General features: G+C 36.1%; 1 protein-coding gene across 2 annotated transcripts in view; it reads left to right on the top strand.

Annotated features, from left to right (window-relative positions):
- The window catches only part of LOC128992587 (uncharacterized), a 56,035-nt gene that overhangs the window by 15,591 nt on the left and 24,242 nt on the right, over positions 1-16,202 (top strand). For both annotated transcript variants that reach the window (XM_054416235.1, XM_054416234.1), the window contains exons 3-9: positions 9-1,162; positions 1,514-1,689; positions 3,363-3,477; positions 4,295-4,501; positions 5,593-5,717; positions 6,812-7,052; positions 7,458-7,680. In XM_054416235.1, the coding sequence (XP_054272210.1) occupies positions 258-1,162; positions 1,514-1,689; positions 3,363-3,477; positions 4,295-4,501; positions 5,593-5,717; positions 6,812-7,052; positions 7,458-7,680 (1,992 nt within the window). In that variant the 5' untranslated portion in view covers positions 9-257. The remainder of the gene's footprint in view (positions 1-8; positions 1,163-1,513; positions 1,690-3,362; positions 3,478-4,294; positions 4,502-5,592; positions 5,718-6,811; positions 7,053-7,457; positions 7,681-16,202) is intronic.

Here is a 16,202-nt window from a genome sequence, read left to right as displayed (position 1 = left end):
TGTTCCAGGAATGGTGGGAAGAAGAGGACGCGATAAAACCCTGTCCTCCAATCCCTTGATTACAAAACTAGTTTTGTTTTAATTTATTTTATTTATATAACTTTATATAGCTTACTGTTACTTTTTTATAGTTTATTAGTGTAATTTATTTTCCTACAAAATATTTTATCAGATATTATTTTGCTAGTTTTATTTGGTTTTCAATGTTAAACAGTATAACTGTTACATTAAAAGTTAAACTTTAAACATTGAATGAAATGAAAGACTCGGGAGTGGTTGTCAGCGGGGCTGCTGCTCAGCAGATAATTGTTACAAACAATAATATCATTCAGAAAGAAACGTCGACCATAATGAGTGCACGAAAACTTCCAAAGAAGAGGAAATTTGATCCGTCAGAGTTAGACGAGACGGATAAACCAGTTATTTCAGAGAATCACATATCCGGTGTGGTAGTGATGCCTCCTCAGTCTATGGCTGTCGACTACTCCTGTCTGAGCACTTCCAAATACCAGGAAGTAGAGAGGAGAACATCCTATGATATGCCGCCGGTCATAAAAGTCGAAGATAGGAGCGAGCCTATCTTACCCAAAGAGAGTGATCTCCCTGAAGAACCGACAAACTTGAATATACAAGAGATGAATTTGCAAAGGAGAATAAACGGAAGAACAGACATAGACTTGCGAGAGTGGATGGATCACAGAGTTTTAGCGAAAAAAGAGCAATTTTACTACCCGGGTAAAATCCGGCAGGCCGGGTGTAACGGGGAGATTTGGGTAGAGTTCGATAACTTTGAGGGGAAAATGGCCATCTTCACTGATGTTTTGTGTTCTGGGAAATACAATGTGATTAGTGACGCAAGCCCTTCCCTGCAACAAATACATTTGGGTGTGCGAGTGTGCGTGAGGGCAGCAATAGACGATAGTCAGACGGGACAGACGGTGTTTGTGGAAGGTTATGTCAGTAAGATCATGAACTCCCCTCCGCGGTTCTTGGTGAAACTGAACCACTCTGGGGCAGAGACTGTAGCAAAGCGGGCGGAGTTGCGACTGCTGCAGCCTCCGTGGAGAGATGAGCTGGAGGAGTCGGAGGAGAGGAACGGACAAATACCTCTACAACTGCAACATGTAGTGCCTACCTTGCAGCCCTCAAACAACTACTACAGGTCAGTGCCTTGACAACCTGGGTAATTTTTACAATTTTATTTTCTGTTTAGGCAATTTTAAAGTTTATTGTAAGGTAAATATCCAAACTCTGTTTCTGTTAATATCTTAAGCCCCATGACAAATGGCATCTGACGCCTCAAAACAGTTAAAACATGATTGTTAGCTATCTAAAAGCTGGAATAATGATTTCTTAAAAATAAATACATGAACTATATAGAGCATAATTTATTGTGGATTTTAAATTGACATTTTATCGTAGGGGGTCACACTATCAATGTTGCCTAAAGTAAAAAAAATCCTAAAAATTGGGTGTCATAAAATATTAGTTTAAATGGTTTTCTATTGCGAAGGTCCATGACAACGTCTCCTCTCCACAACAACATGTCAGCGACCCCGATCAGTCTACATTCTGTGTCTACGGCTCTGTCTAACGCTAGCGGAGACGATCTCAGACACCGCAACTATGAGGACTTTGAGAGTGACGACGATCTGCGCAGAGAAGACATCTTCCTTCTCACTGATGCAGGTAAGGGTTATAAGGGTGTTAGTGTTAGGTTAGACTTTTTTTTAAAGATTAAAGTTAGCTCTTTCAAAATTCCACTTGCAAACAACTATCCATGCAAGTAGGCCTATAACTCAACCAAGAAGTTAAAAGGCTATACTTGACACGTGCTGAAACCTGGAAGTAAAGTTTAGAGGTGCAGTAAAACCCCTTTTACCCGCACCATGTTAAACCTAAACACAGGTTTATCAAAACCATAACAAAATAGGTCTAATCAATTGGAAAATTGAGCCCGACTTGAGCAACAGTGTAACGAAGCATGATAGCACGGTTCCTTATTATAATAAAGAAAAAAAATTTTGAAAACAACTTAAGAACTAGATTTTGTGTATACAGTTGTAGATTTCAAGTTAACAGTTATTTAACTTAAACCTACTTTTCTACTTCTCTTTTTGAGCTGTAATATCCTTAAAAAATTGTAATCAACCGAAAATAAGGGTTATCCAAAATGGCCTCACTCCTCTGATACAGGAAAATAGAGGTTTTACCGAATAACCCAACTAATGAAGCTGAAAGATTTGCCTAACATGTACTGCTACCCGGAAATGAAGTTTAGATGTACTATGCTTGGGTTAACCAAAATTTTTAGTGCAGTTGGGTCTATGGCCTAGTGGTAAAAAGAGATGTAGCCTTGGCTAGAAGATGGTATTGCAGATTAAGGGTTTGGTTTGAATCTATTGTTGGTCGGTGTACAAATAATGAAAATGTCACCTGTCTACCCAACTTTCCGTAAAACATAGTAAGAGGCGTATCCAAATAATCGATGGAAGTCGACTTGAGTGAATTCTTTACAAGTTTCACCAGTAAACAGGCATTTGGCTTATTGTATGTGCCCAATGAAAACTTGTTAACCAAATTTGTATTAAGAAATTAGGTAAGACCCCAAAATGTATCTTTAATTAAATAATTAAACATTGCTAGTGGTAAATGGTTAATCTAACTCTACGTAAGTCAGTATTACGCCCTACTTATCAACTGACCAATAATAAACGTCAAAGAATCAGTTGCTGAGAGTGTGTCATGTTTATTATCAAGCGATAAGATAGCAAAGCTAAAGTTGTTTGAATAAAGGAAAACAAAAGATTGTTCGTATTCCTTATTTTTAATATGCGACTAACTAAAACGATTCAAAGTAAAAAAATTTCAAATCAATAGTTATACCATGATTTGTGTGTTTTTTAGTAGTCAACACTCTTATTCTTGTCCTTTTCCAAGTTTTCAAAAGTTGTCGATTGAGTAATTTAGTAATAAGTACAGTCCCACAACTCCTTTTGGTGCTGAAGTAGACATCCCCTCTATATATGCACCAGATGTAGCCGATTATTTTCAAATATAACAGATACATTAGTTCAATGTACATGTATCCACATAGAGTGTGCTCTAGTCTCAAATTTGATTTTCTCTCTTAGTTTTGATTACTGAGATAGTTTATGTGACTCGTTAATCAGTCGGCGGATCAACAAAAATGAGTAGGCCTAATTACATCAGCACACCCCCGTCACTGGCTTAATTCAATCACATCAGTTTCTCTTCTCGCCTTCAGCTTGGATTCTGATTCTAAGTCCGTCAATAGTTAAAGATACCACTCAGTTGCATATTGTGTGTTGGATTCAGTGGAATGTTTGATTATTCTGCAGATGGCTGCAAGTTGTCCGGCAGCAGCAAACGCAGCAGTATGCAGAGCCGAGGCAGCACGTCTAGTCTGATGGATCACGGCAGCATCACTCCCCGCTCCACCCCCGCTACTCCCAGGTATGGAACAGCATACGGTTACTTAGCAATAGTCACGAACGTCCGTTAGTTTTTTGTTAATAGGTAAAATAATACTATTATTTTTGACAACTATTACTTCCTTGTCCAGTATGTCTTAGCTGGTTGCTCTTAATAGGAAGACACGGTTAGCCTTGTTTCATTTTCTAACACTTTAATTTTCAGATATCTGTCATATTGTATTATGTTCTTTCTTCCCTACTTAGGTAATCTGTTTTATTTACTTACATAACCATACTTACTCCTGTTGCCATTGATAACCAAGCGGTCTTGGCTTTGCCAACCATGTGCCTCCAGGATCCCCTGTCCTCTGCCAGCTCCAGGTCTGCTCCCATACTCCTTAGGTCCTTTGTAACTTTGTAAATCCATCACATACTTGGTCTTTCCAAGGGTCTCCTGCGCTCCCGAGTTAGTACCTCTTATCACCTACCATCTCTCTCTCACCTATTTGTTGATTGTGGCCCAGCCACCTCAACCTTCTACTCTTTACCACTCCCACAATATCTGGATCCCTATATAATTCCCTCGACTCCCTATTTTTTCTTATTCTCCTAGAGGTATAAAAAAAAGCCACAACATTAGATGTTTCAGATACTTTTGATAACTAATCTGACCATTTCTATGGTGTTAGATGTTGCACTTGTTCAACTAACTTTATGTTTCTTTCATCTATCATTTACCTTCTTTCCAGTAGGTAATTTTATATTTTGTACAGTATTGGATGTTCTAAACGCTTGCATTTGTTATCTGCGTTGTGTAAAGTTGTGTTTCTGATTGACTTGTTAACAAAACATTTCAGATCTCAAGCTGCGACGCCTCATAAGTACAAGAAGGGAGACGTAGTGTCCAATCCGAGTGGTATCCGTAAAAAGTTCAATGGGAAACAGTGGCGGCGGCTCTGTTCCAAGGATGGCTGCACCAAGGAGTCTCAGCGCCGAGGATACTGCTCAAGGCATCTCAGTCTTAAGGGAAGCAGTCTGCGAGCCGGGCCAACTAGCTTCCCTCGGTGAGTGGCGAAACAGAGACGGAAGCAATTGTTTTTGCCCTCTTCCAATCCTCTAGGATACATAGGCTAGGCCTGGATAATGTTAACCTTATCACATGGATAATGTTAACCTTATCACAACGCCTTTGGCGATTGTTGCATTTGATTCTGGAACCATGGGACTTAAGTCTTATGCTACACTAGACCAGCTCGCTAATAACGTACTATTGGTTGACATGTAGGTTAACGTTTTGATTATGGTTGGTAGACATTCCATTTCCTGTTTTGATGCGAGTTTTAGAATTAAATTGAAAATTAGTTGAATTGAGTGAATTGTTCACTTCTTTTTATCACGCCAAATTTTTAACCAAGCCAAACTATTGTAAGCTATTGCGTATTTTATAACGCTAGTCATATCAGTAAAATATAATTTTAATTTTAGACTAGCACACTATTTAACTAATTCCAAAAACAAATTCGTACACGGTTTACTTTGTAAATTGGCTCGTAAGCCCTTTTCATATTCCACCATACTAAAGCCAGGTTTACTCCCCTAGTTGGTGAGACAGTTGTCTTCACCAATTGTCATCACGTGATTGCGGGAGGGTCGGAGACCAGTTGTCCTGCTTGTTGTCCTCAAGTGTACTCCCCGATACAACTGAATTTCAGGGCAACTGTGAGGGCAGTTGGTCTGAAGTGTTAACTTGAGGCCAATAATTTCATGCCAGTCTGTTGACTTCTGACAGTTGTCTCACCAACCAGCTTAACAGCTGTTACTACCATTTAGATGCTACATGGATGCTACATCTCCTCTAACACTATTTGTTAAACTTGAGCTGAAATAGAGTAAATTTATGCTCTTATAATACAATATAAATTTACTATAATTTTTACTTCAAGTTATCTATGAATTTTGTTTAGTCTAAATGTTGGGTATTTACAGTAGTTCCAATGTACTGCACTTAATTTTCGATTTTGCTTTTTCAAATCTACATGTAATTCAATACTTTTTATTTTAGAATAGAATTTAGCAACTCCAAAAATCACAGCATGTATCTACTAATGCAAGTAGTTGTTAGAATATGTTCTATAATAATATAAATGTTGTGCAGGGGCAAGAGCAGTTTGTTGGACGGGGAGGAGACCTCACGAGACTCAGACACGTCTCCTAACTACGGAGATCGTAGAATCACCGGACGCTTCGACCCTGAGGAAACTGAGGCCGCTAACATGCTTGGTGAGTCTCTTATCTGATTGTGAAGTCTGACTCACTACATTACTTACTTACTAACAGCCATGGCCACTTGTACCCAAGCTGGTACTATCTCGCCAACATGTTGTCGCCAGTTCTCTCGGTCCTCTGAATCTTCCTTTACTAGTCTCATCTCTTCCATATCTTTCCGGACTTGATCCCACCACCTGGCCTTTGGTCTTGACACTGGTCTCCTTCACCTTGTATCTCCCCTCAGTATCATCTTCAACAAGCTCTCCTCATTTCTCATAAAGATATGGCCAACCCACCTTAGCCTTCTGCTTTTGGCCTCTCCTAGAATATCGGGGTATTGGAATGATTCTCTTAATTCTTGGTTGTGGCGGATTCTCCATACTCCGTCTTCACACATTGGACCTTATATAGCTCTTATAAATTCATTCTCATTTATAATCTTTTCCGTGTTTTTGCTCAGGATCCAATTTTCCCCTCCGTATAAAAGAACTGGTCTAGTTATTGTTTTGTAGATTCTAATATTTGTTTTCCTTGATAACTCACTACATTGTGAATCGTAAATATTATGTAATACTTCTGCTTGTCGACTAGGTTCCTCCTCAATCTCCTTGCCTGTCACAGTTCCTCTCCCACGACCATCTGCTAAATCATTTCTCTGATGTCCTCATCCATCTAAACTTATCCTTTCACCTTTTCTCACGTTTTACCTTTCAGTTAATAATGTGTGGTGATTGTTGATAGAAATCCATGAATGTCGACTACCATCCATTTTCATAGTCAACGTATAATAATACAGTGGAACCTCGATAAGAAGACCCTCGATGACACTTGGTAACCAGTGTCATTTTCAAAACCCCATGAATTTATTTTACCCCAAATCACATGTTATTGCAAACCTCAATAAGAAGTCAACCTTGATAACAAGTCTCATTTATTAATCCCCTTGAGAGTCTTGTTATCAAGGTTCTACTGTAAAAATAATGGTTGAAAAAAACAATCCTAAGAACAAAGCGGCTGAAATACTGGTAACTGTGTATGGATTTTGTACTGAGAACTGTGGAAGCCTACTTATAAGAAAATTTACCACAATGAACTGTTGTGTCCAGTGTCGCTGGGTAGTTCCCGCTCGGCCACACCAGCGTTCTCCTCACCCACCGGCGGCCCGGCTGTGTCTCCGTGTACCATGCAGAGTCCAGTGACTGTCGGCCCACGACACAACATGTTCCAACCAATCAACAACAGCCATAACCACAACCACAATCACTCCCACAACCGGCCGCGGCAACCACACCCCTCGCCTGTCCAACACCACTTCATGCTTGGCAACTTCCAACAGCATGTGATCAGGTGAGGCTCGAACCCTAGTTGAATGAAACAGACGAGTTTTGTGTCCAGCCGAAATGAAAAACCAAGAATTTTATAAAAGTTTAAAATTTAAAATCCCTGGATCCGTTTGTCTATCTAGTATCCTACTGTTTGTGGTAAAGATGACAAACCCAACGATAACGGTAAGTTTCTATCTAAACATTTTGAATTTCAACCTGCAAAACCTGGAATTTTCCTCAAATTTTATTTTCATACTGCTAGACATACTTTACATGATTAAAGTTTGGGAAGTTAGATGAAATTGTTTCCAAAACAGGAAAAAGTATTGTCTATGTACATTGCAATTTTGTTCCACATCCTTAAAATGTTTTAAAGAATAAAAATTTTCAATTACTCTGATAAAATAAAACTGTGCAACTTTTACAGGCCAGAGCTGGTGAGGCCGATCATGATGCAGCAAGGGTCCCCGCCTGGTGGAGGAATGGCTACGAGTGTGATCCGTATATCTCCGGGGCTAGGCGGGGCTGCCTGGAGAGGGGACACTCCCCCACTGCCCCCCGCACCTGCTCCCCCACCTCTCACTCAACACAGCGTCGTGGTCAGCTCTCATTCACATAACATACTGCAACAGGCGCTTACAGCTGGTGATGTGAGTACATCACTGGTGTTACTAGTCCTAATCCTACTGATATTATAAGTGTGAAAGTGCATGTAACAGGCCTACCAGAGTGGGATAGAGTTCGCTTTGGCACAAGAAACACAAAACCTTAACTCTCTTAGTGCTACGGCGCTCTACCCAATGTCATAGTGAAAGTTCCAGGCCGCGCTAGGATATCTGAACCAACATTGCAAAGTATGGGGAAGTCATTCATTACTCCCTAACTTTTTAATATATTTGAGAGATATCTTTTATGTGATGACTAGTAGGCCACTAAATTATTTTTTATGTGATGACTAGTAGGCTACTAAATTGGGTAGCAGATTTTTATCCCCCTGGGATTTTACCACCTGGGCAAACATGACGTCACAAACCAGGGGGTAAAATTCTGGACATGAACTTTTGAGTTTCGCGACATCAGTTCGATGGATCAAACGCGGAATTAAAAGTATATTTTCACGGTTGTGAATTTAATCAGAACACATCAAATTTAGTGAGAATGGTTAATTCTCTTTATTCAGTTTTAATTTAATAGTAAACATTTTATTGTTAAGTAGCCTATCTTAATTTATTTGTAACATCAACTAATCAAACATTTTTTTTGAATTTTAATTTTGAGATTCGAGTATCAGGATTTGATCATTGAAGCCAACTGATGGTTAATATGATCAAAATTAAACAGCGAATTCTGTTTACTTAGTTGAGATTACAAAATAAATAAAGATAGGCTACTTAATAATAAAATGTTTACAATTAAATAAACATATAAATAAGAAAATCAATCATTCTTAAATTTCTATATCCGGCCAGGGGGTAAAATTCCGGGGGTAAAATTCCAGGAGTAAAAATCCTGGGGTAAAATTTCGGGGGTAAAAATCCCGCACGTACATCTTCAGTTGTCCAAACGCTAGTTATATAGACAGGGGGTAAGATTCCGGTTTTTATTGCTAATCTAATTTTCAATTTCAATTTCTTTATTCATTGAGAAGTATACATAATACAGCATTTGAATAGTGTCAAAGATTACAATTATTAAAATATAAAATACAGATTAAAAATAAATCTTAAATTAAAAAATACATCTCCCTATACAGATGCCTTCTTTATATCTAGTATTCTTGAGGGAGGTGGAAAAATTCTTCTTGAGAATAAATTGCCATGTTTATTAAGAAATTTTTTAGTTTTGTTTTAAACTTTTTTGGATCTTTTTCATTTTTAATTACTCCGGGGATATGTTTAAGAAAACTTTTACCAGCAAATGATGGCTTTTTTTCATAAAACTTTAATCTGTGCCTATTTTGCAAAATCTGATTTTTTTTCTTGTTTCATATCGGTGAACCGGTAGATTGGATACATCGGATGAGGTTTTATTTTTAAAAATTAAAATTGAATCATAAATATACTGCCCATAAACAGTTAGTATGTTTAGCTGTTTAAAGTGCTCTTTTGCCGAGACATCCGAATTTAGTCTGAGCATTACTCTCACTGCTCTTTTTTGATGTTTTAATATTTTATCTAGATTGATTTGAGTTGTTGCTCCATATAAACAGATACCAAAGGAAATATGTGAATGGATATATGCAAAGTAAATGTTTTTCAAAGTTTTGACATCACAGTACACAGACATTTTTGAAAGGGCAAAAATTCCAGAGTTGATTTTTGAAACTATTTTTTTTGTATGATCATTCCAATTCAAATTTTGATCTATTGTTAGACCCAAAAAGTTTGTGCTGGTCTTTTGCTCAATAAGTTACGAGTCATACATTATTATTGGGTGATTGGAATTTTTATTTTGTGGTGTTTTAAATGTGATAAAATTAGTTTTTTTGTTATTTAATTTTAGGTTTTGGCACACCAGATAACTGCCCAAATTTCCAAGTTCTAGAAAAGCAGAAATTTCCGTTTGTTCCAGTGTAGGAGAGGAAATAATTAAATTAGCATCGTCAGCATACAGGCACAATTCACTTCTAGGTCTACATACTAGGACACTGCTTATGTCCTTTAAATAGCACAAAAATAGCAATGGTCCTAGAATAGACCCTTGAGGCACTCCATATTTTATTGTTTTAATTTCTGAGGCAGTTTGAATAATTTTATTATTTTTTAATTGAGTTATTTCAACATATTGAGTTCTATTACTCAGATAGGAATTAAACCATTGCAATGCATTTTTAGTTATTCCAAGCAATTTCAATTTATTCAATAATATTGGATGTTTTACACTATCAAAAGCTTTAGATAGATCCATGAATATGCCAATTGTTGTTTCACCTCTATCAACCGATTCAATAACTGACTCTAAAAATGATACTGCTGCAGTGACTACCGACCTTCCAGGCCTAAAACCATGCTGGTAATCATCAAGTAAGTTAAACTTTTCAAGATAATCACTCAACTGATTGTAAACAATTTTTTCATAAATTTTGGAAACAGTTGGAAGAAGTGAAATGGGTCTGTAGTTTATTACATCTGTCTCATCGTCTTTTTTATGCAGAGGGATAATTTTTGCCTTTTTTAATTGATCTGGAAACAAACCAGAAATGAAGGAAGAGTTTATCAGGTGAGCCAAAACTTTACTGATATTATGACCTACTTTCTTAAGTAAATTAATAGGTACATCATCATGCCCGCTAGGCTTTTTGTTCTTTAGCGATTTCAATACGTTTTCCACCTCCTTCTCATAAACACTCTCAAAACTAAACTTAGGTTTCAGAAAGACATCTTGTTGAAAACTGGATGGGATTTCATGTGTTACATTTGATTCCCATTGGCTGTTATTAGGATCTAGATCTTCCACCACATTTAAAAAATATTCATTGAAGATATTTGAAATTAATATGGGATCCTCAACAAGATGCGTGCCTCTTAACAGTTTTATTTTATTAAGGTGTTTTTGTTTTTTATTTCCAACTTCCGAGTTAATAATGTCCCATACAGTTTTTTGGATATTAGAAGAATTATTAATTTTTTTTGCAAAATAGTTAGATTTGGTTTGATTCAATATTTTCTTAAAGTCTTTTACTTCTGTTTTGAAAATATCCTTGTATTCATGTTTTTTGTTGTTTCTGATTTCCTTGCTGATTTCTATGAGTCTGTGACGTTTGATTTTTATTTCTTCTGTAAGCCAACTATTTTTTTTTATTTATTTTTGTTATTAAAGTTTTTGGAAAAGCCAATTCAAAGTAATAACTAAATGTTTTTTGGAAGATGTCAAATTTATTTTCTACAGGAGCTAAATAAACATCAAGCCATTTTTCATCTTTTATAAGTTTAACAAAATATTCTATGTTTTCACAAGAAAACTTACGAATTTCTTGCTTAATAATTGGCGGTTTGTAATGCTTTTCTAAGTTGGGAATTTTAATTTTTAAGATTTGCCCATCATGATCTGATAAACATGTTATTATGCCTGTAATCGTCATATCACAAGATTTTGATGCATTTACAAGAAAGTTGTCAATGGCTGTTTTTGTGTTATTTGTTACTCTAGTTGGAAAATTGACCATATATTTCATGTCATGGCTTTTCAATAGGTCTTTCAGTAAATTATGTTTATAATCATCTTTAATAACATCAATGTTTAGATCTCCTCCTATTATCACATTGGTATATTTTTTTTTTAAACAATCAATCACAGTACTTAATCTGTCTAAAAAAGTTTTTATATTTGAATTTGGAGATCGATAAATGCCTATTACTAACAATTTAAAATTACCTTTGATAAAACAAGAGGCACACAGCTCAAACTGTTTTTCCTCCAAATACTTATCCTTTAGGAAATTAGGTAGAGCCACCTGCTTCCAGTTCAAACCCTCTTCAGACAGTATCATAACCCCGCCCTTCCTGGATTTCTTCCTACAAAAGAAAGCACGAACCGTGTAGTTGTTTAAATTGATCCGGGATATTTAATCTTCTTTTAAATCGTGTTCTGACAGGATAACAATGTTTGGTTTTAATTCGTTAAGTGTTACTTCTAGTGAATTGATTCTAGAGCCTAGGTGTTGAATATTTTGATGAAATATTTTTACTATTGCATTATCTACTTTATTGGAGGTGTTACACTGGCTGCCAAGTTTAAAGAAGAAGCAGGTGACTGATTTACAATCATTGACTCTTCACTGTTGTTGAGGCTGGGCTGACTGTTGTTGGTTGGAGTGGTCTCAGAGGAAGGCTGAAGTTGGAGGGTTTGTAGATCAGATGTCTGCTTGTGATTTGGTAAGTCGTCTAAGCCAGTTCTTGATAACATCTGGATTGTAGAAGATGCCAGTAGAGGTGGAAAATGACTCAGGGACTTGATACATACATATGGATGGTATATTTTCATTTCTTGCTTGTGGTTTCTCAATACAATCCACGCCATGGTTTTCTTGTTCCAGCATTTTTGTTTTCATCAAGATGACTTCTTCGAGTTGTTTCATAAATTCTTTTCCAGATAAACCATTTTTCAATTTTGTATATGGATCTTTGTAATAAATCACCACATTAATCTTGGCCTCTGTACATCTCTGGAAGGATAGCAAACTATCCACAAAATGTTCAACAGATATTCTATCATGAACACATCCCATAGGGGAGCATATCAGATTCTTCAGTTCCCTTTTTTTAAAGTCAACTGCCAGTTGTTGGAAAGCCAGATCGTAGTCCTTTTTCAGTGGTTTTTTGTAATACTGATCCTTTGTAAGGAGGGTGTACACAACAGGTCCTGAGTTAAGTTCTTGACATGCCAGATACTCATTGTAGCACTGTGACGGTGATGGTCTGCCGAATTCCCTTCTAAAAACGGTTGCAACTCCGGCGCTCATATTCTTCTCAACATCCAAGTCCCGAGAGGCACAGTGAGCAAAGGCAACACTGGCATCATTTTTAAATTCATTAAACATGTTTTTCATGTGAGATTTAGTCACCCTGATCTGTTTCTCATTTATTTTGTCTTCTGTTACAGTTTTATCTTCTCGATCAGTTACCGTAACCAATCCTTGGATATCTTCTTTGTCCAGTGTTATTGGGCATATTTTCTCATTAATAGAAATCACCCTATCAATAACTTTTTTAAAGACTGAATTTCCCTTCCTGTTGAGGTGAACTCCATCTTTCCCTAGACAGGTGTTATTTATGTATTTATATATCAAGATCCAGGAAGATTGCTCCAATATCCTTACAAAGCCATCTTATATTACTATTGGCCTGTATTCTCAGATAGTTGGGTATGTTTCTTCGGTAGATGATACCATTTACTACTAGATTTGCCTTTGGAAATGATGATTTTGCTTTTCCAATAACATTTTTTACTGTGCCCATCACATCTTCTGGATTTCTCATCCTGTCAAGATCATTGGTTCCCACGTGAATGAACACCATCTGAGGCTTAACAGCTTCCTGAGCAATAGTATCTATTTTCTTTTGTAAGTATGCTGCACCTGCTCCTCTGAAGCATTTTACTTCTGCTTTAGGATGAGAGATGTATTTGACTAATGAATCTCCCATGACTAAAATCGGTCGGGAAATTTTAGATTCTTCCTTTGACTCTACCTTAGGCTTTCTCCAAGAGTATTTAGGTGATTTCCTATCATCTGAATGATTATGTTTAGTTTTATCCGTTTTCATAACTTGTCCATCATTTTCCTCATTAGTATGATTCTCCGTAGATTTCTGACTTTTGTGGCGTTTTTCATCCACCATGAGTACATCATATCTATTACTACATGCAACAGTTTTATTTTGGTAAGTCTGCAGATTTTGTTGAAGTCCCTTTTTAACAACAGTCCATTTGTTGCAGGAGTTTTTCTCTGAAGTTGGTAGTTTATTTTGAGATGGGATATCAGGGGCTTTGTTTTTCTGTCTTAAAGTAGAGATGTGGGTGGTTTCATCAGTTGAATTGTTTGAGTTCTTGGTTTGCAGCCATTCTTCAAAAGATAATGTAGATGCTGATGAAAAGCAAAAGTAGTTCAATATATGCTTGGCATTCACAAGCACATTAAGGCCACACTCGTAGGAGTTCTGTTGTTGCATACAAGGCACCTGTACTACATTCCCAATGCCAAGATTATTAGATACAAGCTTTGCGGAATCTACATTATATGCACCATTAGAGTCAAAGTGATAAGCTTTATCAGATGTGCGATCACAAAACAGGAGGCTCCAATGTGATCCAGCTGCTGCAGTACAGGGTTCAAGAGTATCATTTATACAACAAAAAATGTATTTATGTTGGTTGGTTTTTAAAAATTCAAACTCTTCTTTAGCTGCAGTAGGAGTCTTAAATTTAACAAGATGCGTTAAAGATGGTGAAAGAAAAATTAAATCACTCCTCTTCCCTTCAGCACTCTTTGCCATCGCGTTGAAATAGGATGTGAGAACACAGTCATCGACCCATTTATCTTGACGCCACATTTTTTCTTGATCGACTTCTTTGATCAAGGCATTTAGTTTGAGTTTGTGGGTTGACAAGTTATTAGTAAGCTCACAATTTTTATTGGAGAGGCTGTGAATTTGATCTTGTTTTGATTTCAAACAAGTTTGTAAAGTCGAGATGTTGTTATCATTTGTTTGTAATTTACTCTCAAGGTCTTTAATAGTTTGCTCAAGGATGTCTATTTTTTTAAGCAGAGAGGATTTAGCCTTTATTTCAGTTTGCTTTATTAACAATCTTTTTTCGAATTCTTCACGCTCGTATATAATTTCATTTTGAAACTTCTCCAATGAATGCAGTTTCTCTTTATACGCACGTATTTCCTTTTTATGCTCCATGTCTAGTTCCATAAGTTTTTCTTGTTCGAGTTTCAAACTGGTTTTCAGTTCAAAATTCTCATCCTCTAGCTTCATATGTGTTTCCTTATGTTGAGTTTTTAATGTATGCAAATGTTCTTTCAACTCCTCATTTTCCTTTAAGAGTGCATTGCCAACACTTGCTGCTAGATTTAATGATGTTTCCAAGTCCACCTCTTCTTTTAGACTGGATATTTTTTCTTCAAAATCTGCTACACTAACGTTAACATCCTCCTGTAGGGAATCAGAGCTGTTATTATTTGTTTTGTTTCCTTTGCTGCATGATTCACATGTCCATATAATTTTCCTTTTTGAGATACCATTAAACAAATTGTTAGTCAGCTTAGCACAAGAAAAATGATACCACCTTTGACAAGTTGATGAACAAGCTACTGATTTCTGTGTTTTGCAGATTTTCTTTGCACATATTGGGCAAAAGTGTTCAATTTTCCGTGTCATAATTACTGCTGGCTAATAAACCAGTAATCTCTGGTATAGGCTATAGCTAATAATTTCCAATTAAATATATATCTATGCTATTTTATTAATTAATTGTAGGTCCATTATTAGATTTGTCATTAATAATTGGAATAGGTTACAGCTTGTAGTTAACTATCAACAATATATATTCTGCAACAATATATATTCTGCAACAATATAGGCCTATTCTGGGACAGATGTTTGTGGCAGTATTATATCATCTGTTATCAACCAGTTGTAGCATTGACTTTATATACCTTAGTCAATGGTTGTAGTTAACAACTATTTAGCTATAGGAAATGGACACACGATTCTTATCAATTGGGAAAGATAAGAATCCTGACCTAGGTTTAGGCTAGTGAAGCAATTAAACAGGTTAGTTGTGTGAGTAATCTATTGCAGACTAGTCAGTGTTCAGATCAGTTGTTGTATAAGATTCTTGGTCTCCTTATTTTATTTACTATCCTTCTTGTATTTTAGTGGATTTCTTCATTCATTTCAATAATTATGGTAAGTCACTTGTAAAAACAAGAGCAGATCTATAGTAGTCTATCTAAGAGCATGCACGGTATTTACATAGGTAATCCTTAAACACTGGAATTATTATAAACCAATGCAAAGTTGATGATAAACAAATTTTATTTCTTTATTTTGTCCTCAGTCTATTGTTTAAGGAAAAATATTTGGTGAATAAAACCACATCAACATACCTTTAAGAAGGCAAAATTTTGTGTCCCAATAGTCCTACGAGGTATTAGATTCTGGTCTGAATTTAGTTAGTTACTTCAAATATTATGTTTTGTCCTCTTGTTAACTACTTCCTTTGCACTAAAAATGTTTTCTTCATTTAACAATTAATTGTGATTCTCTGATGGTAAAACTTGCTGTTACAGTATGCAGTCTGTCCTAGGGTTTCTATGTATAATTATAATTTGTCAAGATCTGAAACTAATATTGAAATTGGAAGGCCACAGATTTACAAATTTTACTTTTATTTGATTTTCAAATTATTTAAAACAAAATCAAAATAATTAAGCACTACTTAAACATGCCTGAAATGAGGTTAACTTTGGCCATAAACTTTAAAGACTTGCTGAAAATAATTATACCAAAATTGTTTATGATTTATATAGCAAAAATAATCTTTAAAACTTTAACAATCACAGCAATACTTCCATCCAAAAAAATACTCAAAGACAACAATAAAAATCACTTTTGTTGGAGAGCACAAAATCACTGCATTTGTGTCAGTGTTAACCTCAAACTTC

Source organism: Macrosteles quadrilineatus, unplaced genomic scaffold (assembly GCF_028750875.1).
Source record: "Macrosteles quadrilineatus isolate MER2022 unplaced genomic scaffold, UCM_ALF_1.0 Scaffold_4__1_contigs__length_99947679, whole genome shotgun sequence".
Taxonomy (NCBI): Eukaryota; Metazoa; Arthropoda; class Insecta; order Hemiptera; family Cicadellidae; genus Macrosteles; species Macrosteles quadrilineatus.
This window is presented reverse-complemented; position numbering and strand designations above follow the sequence as displayed.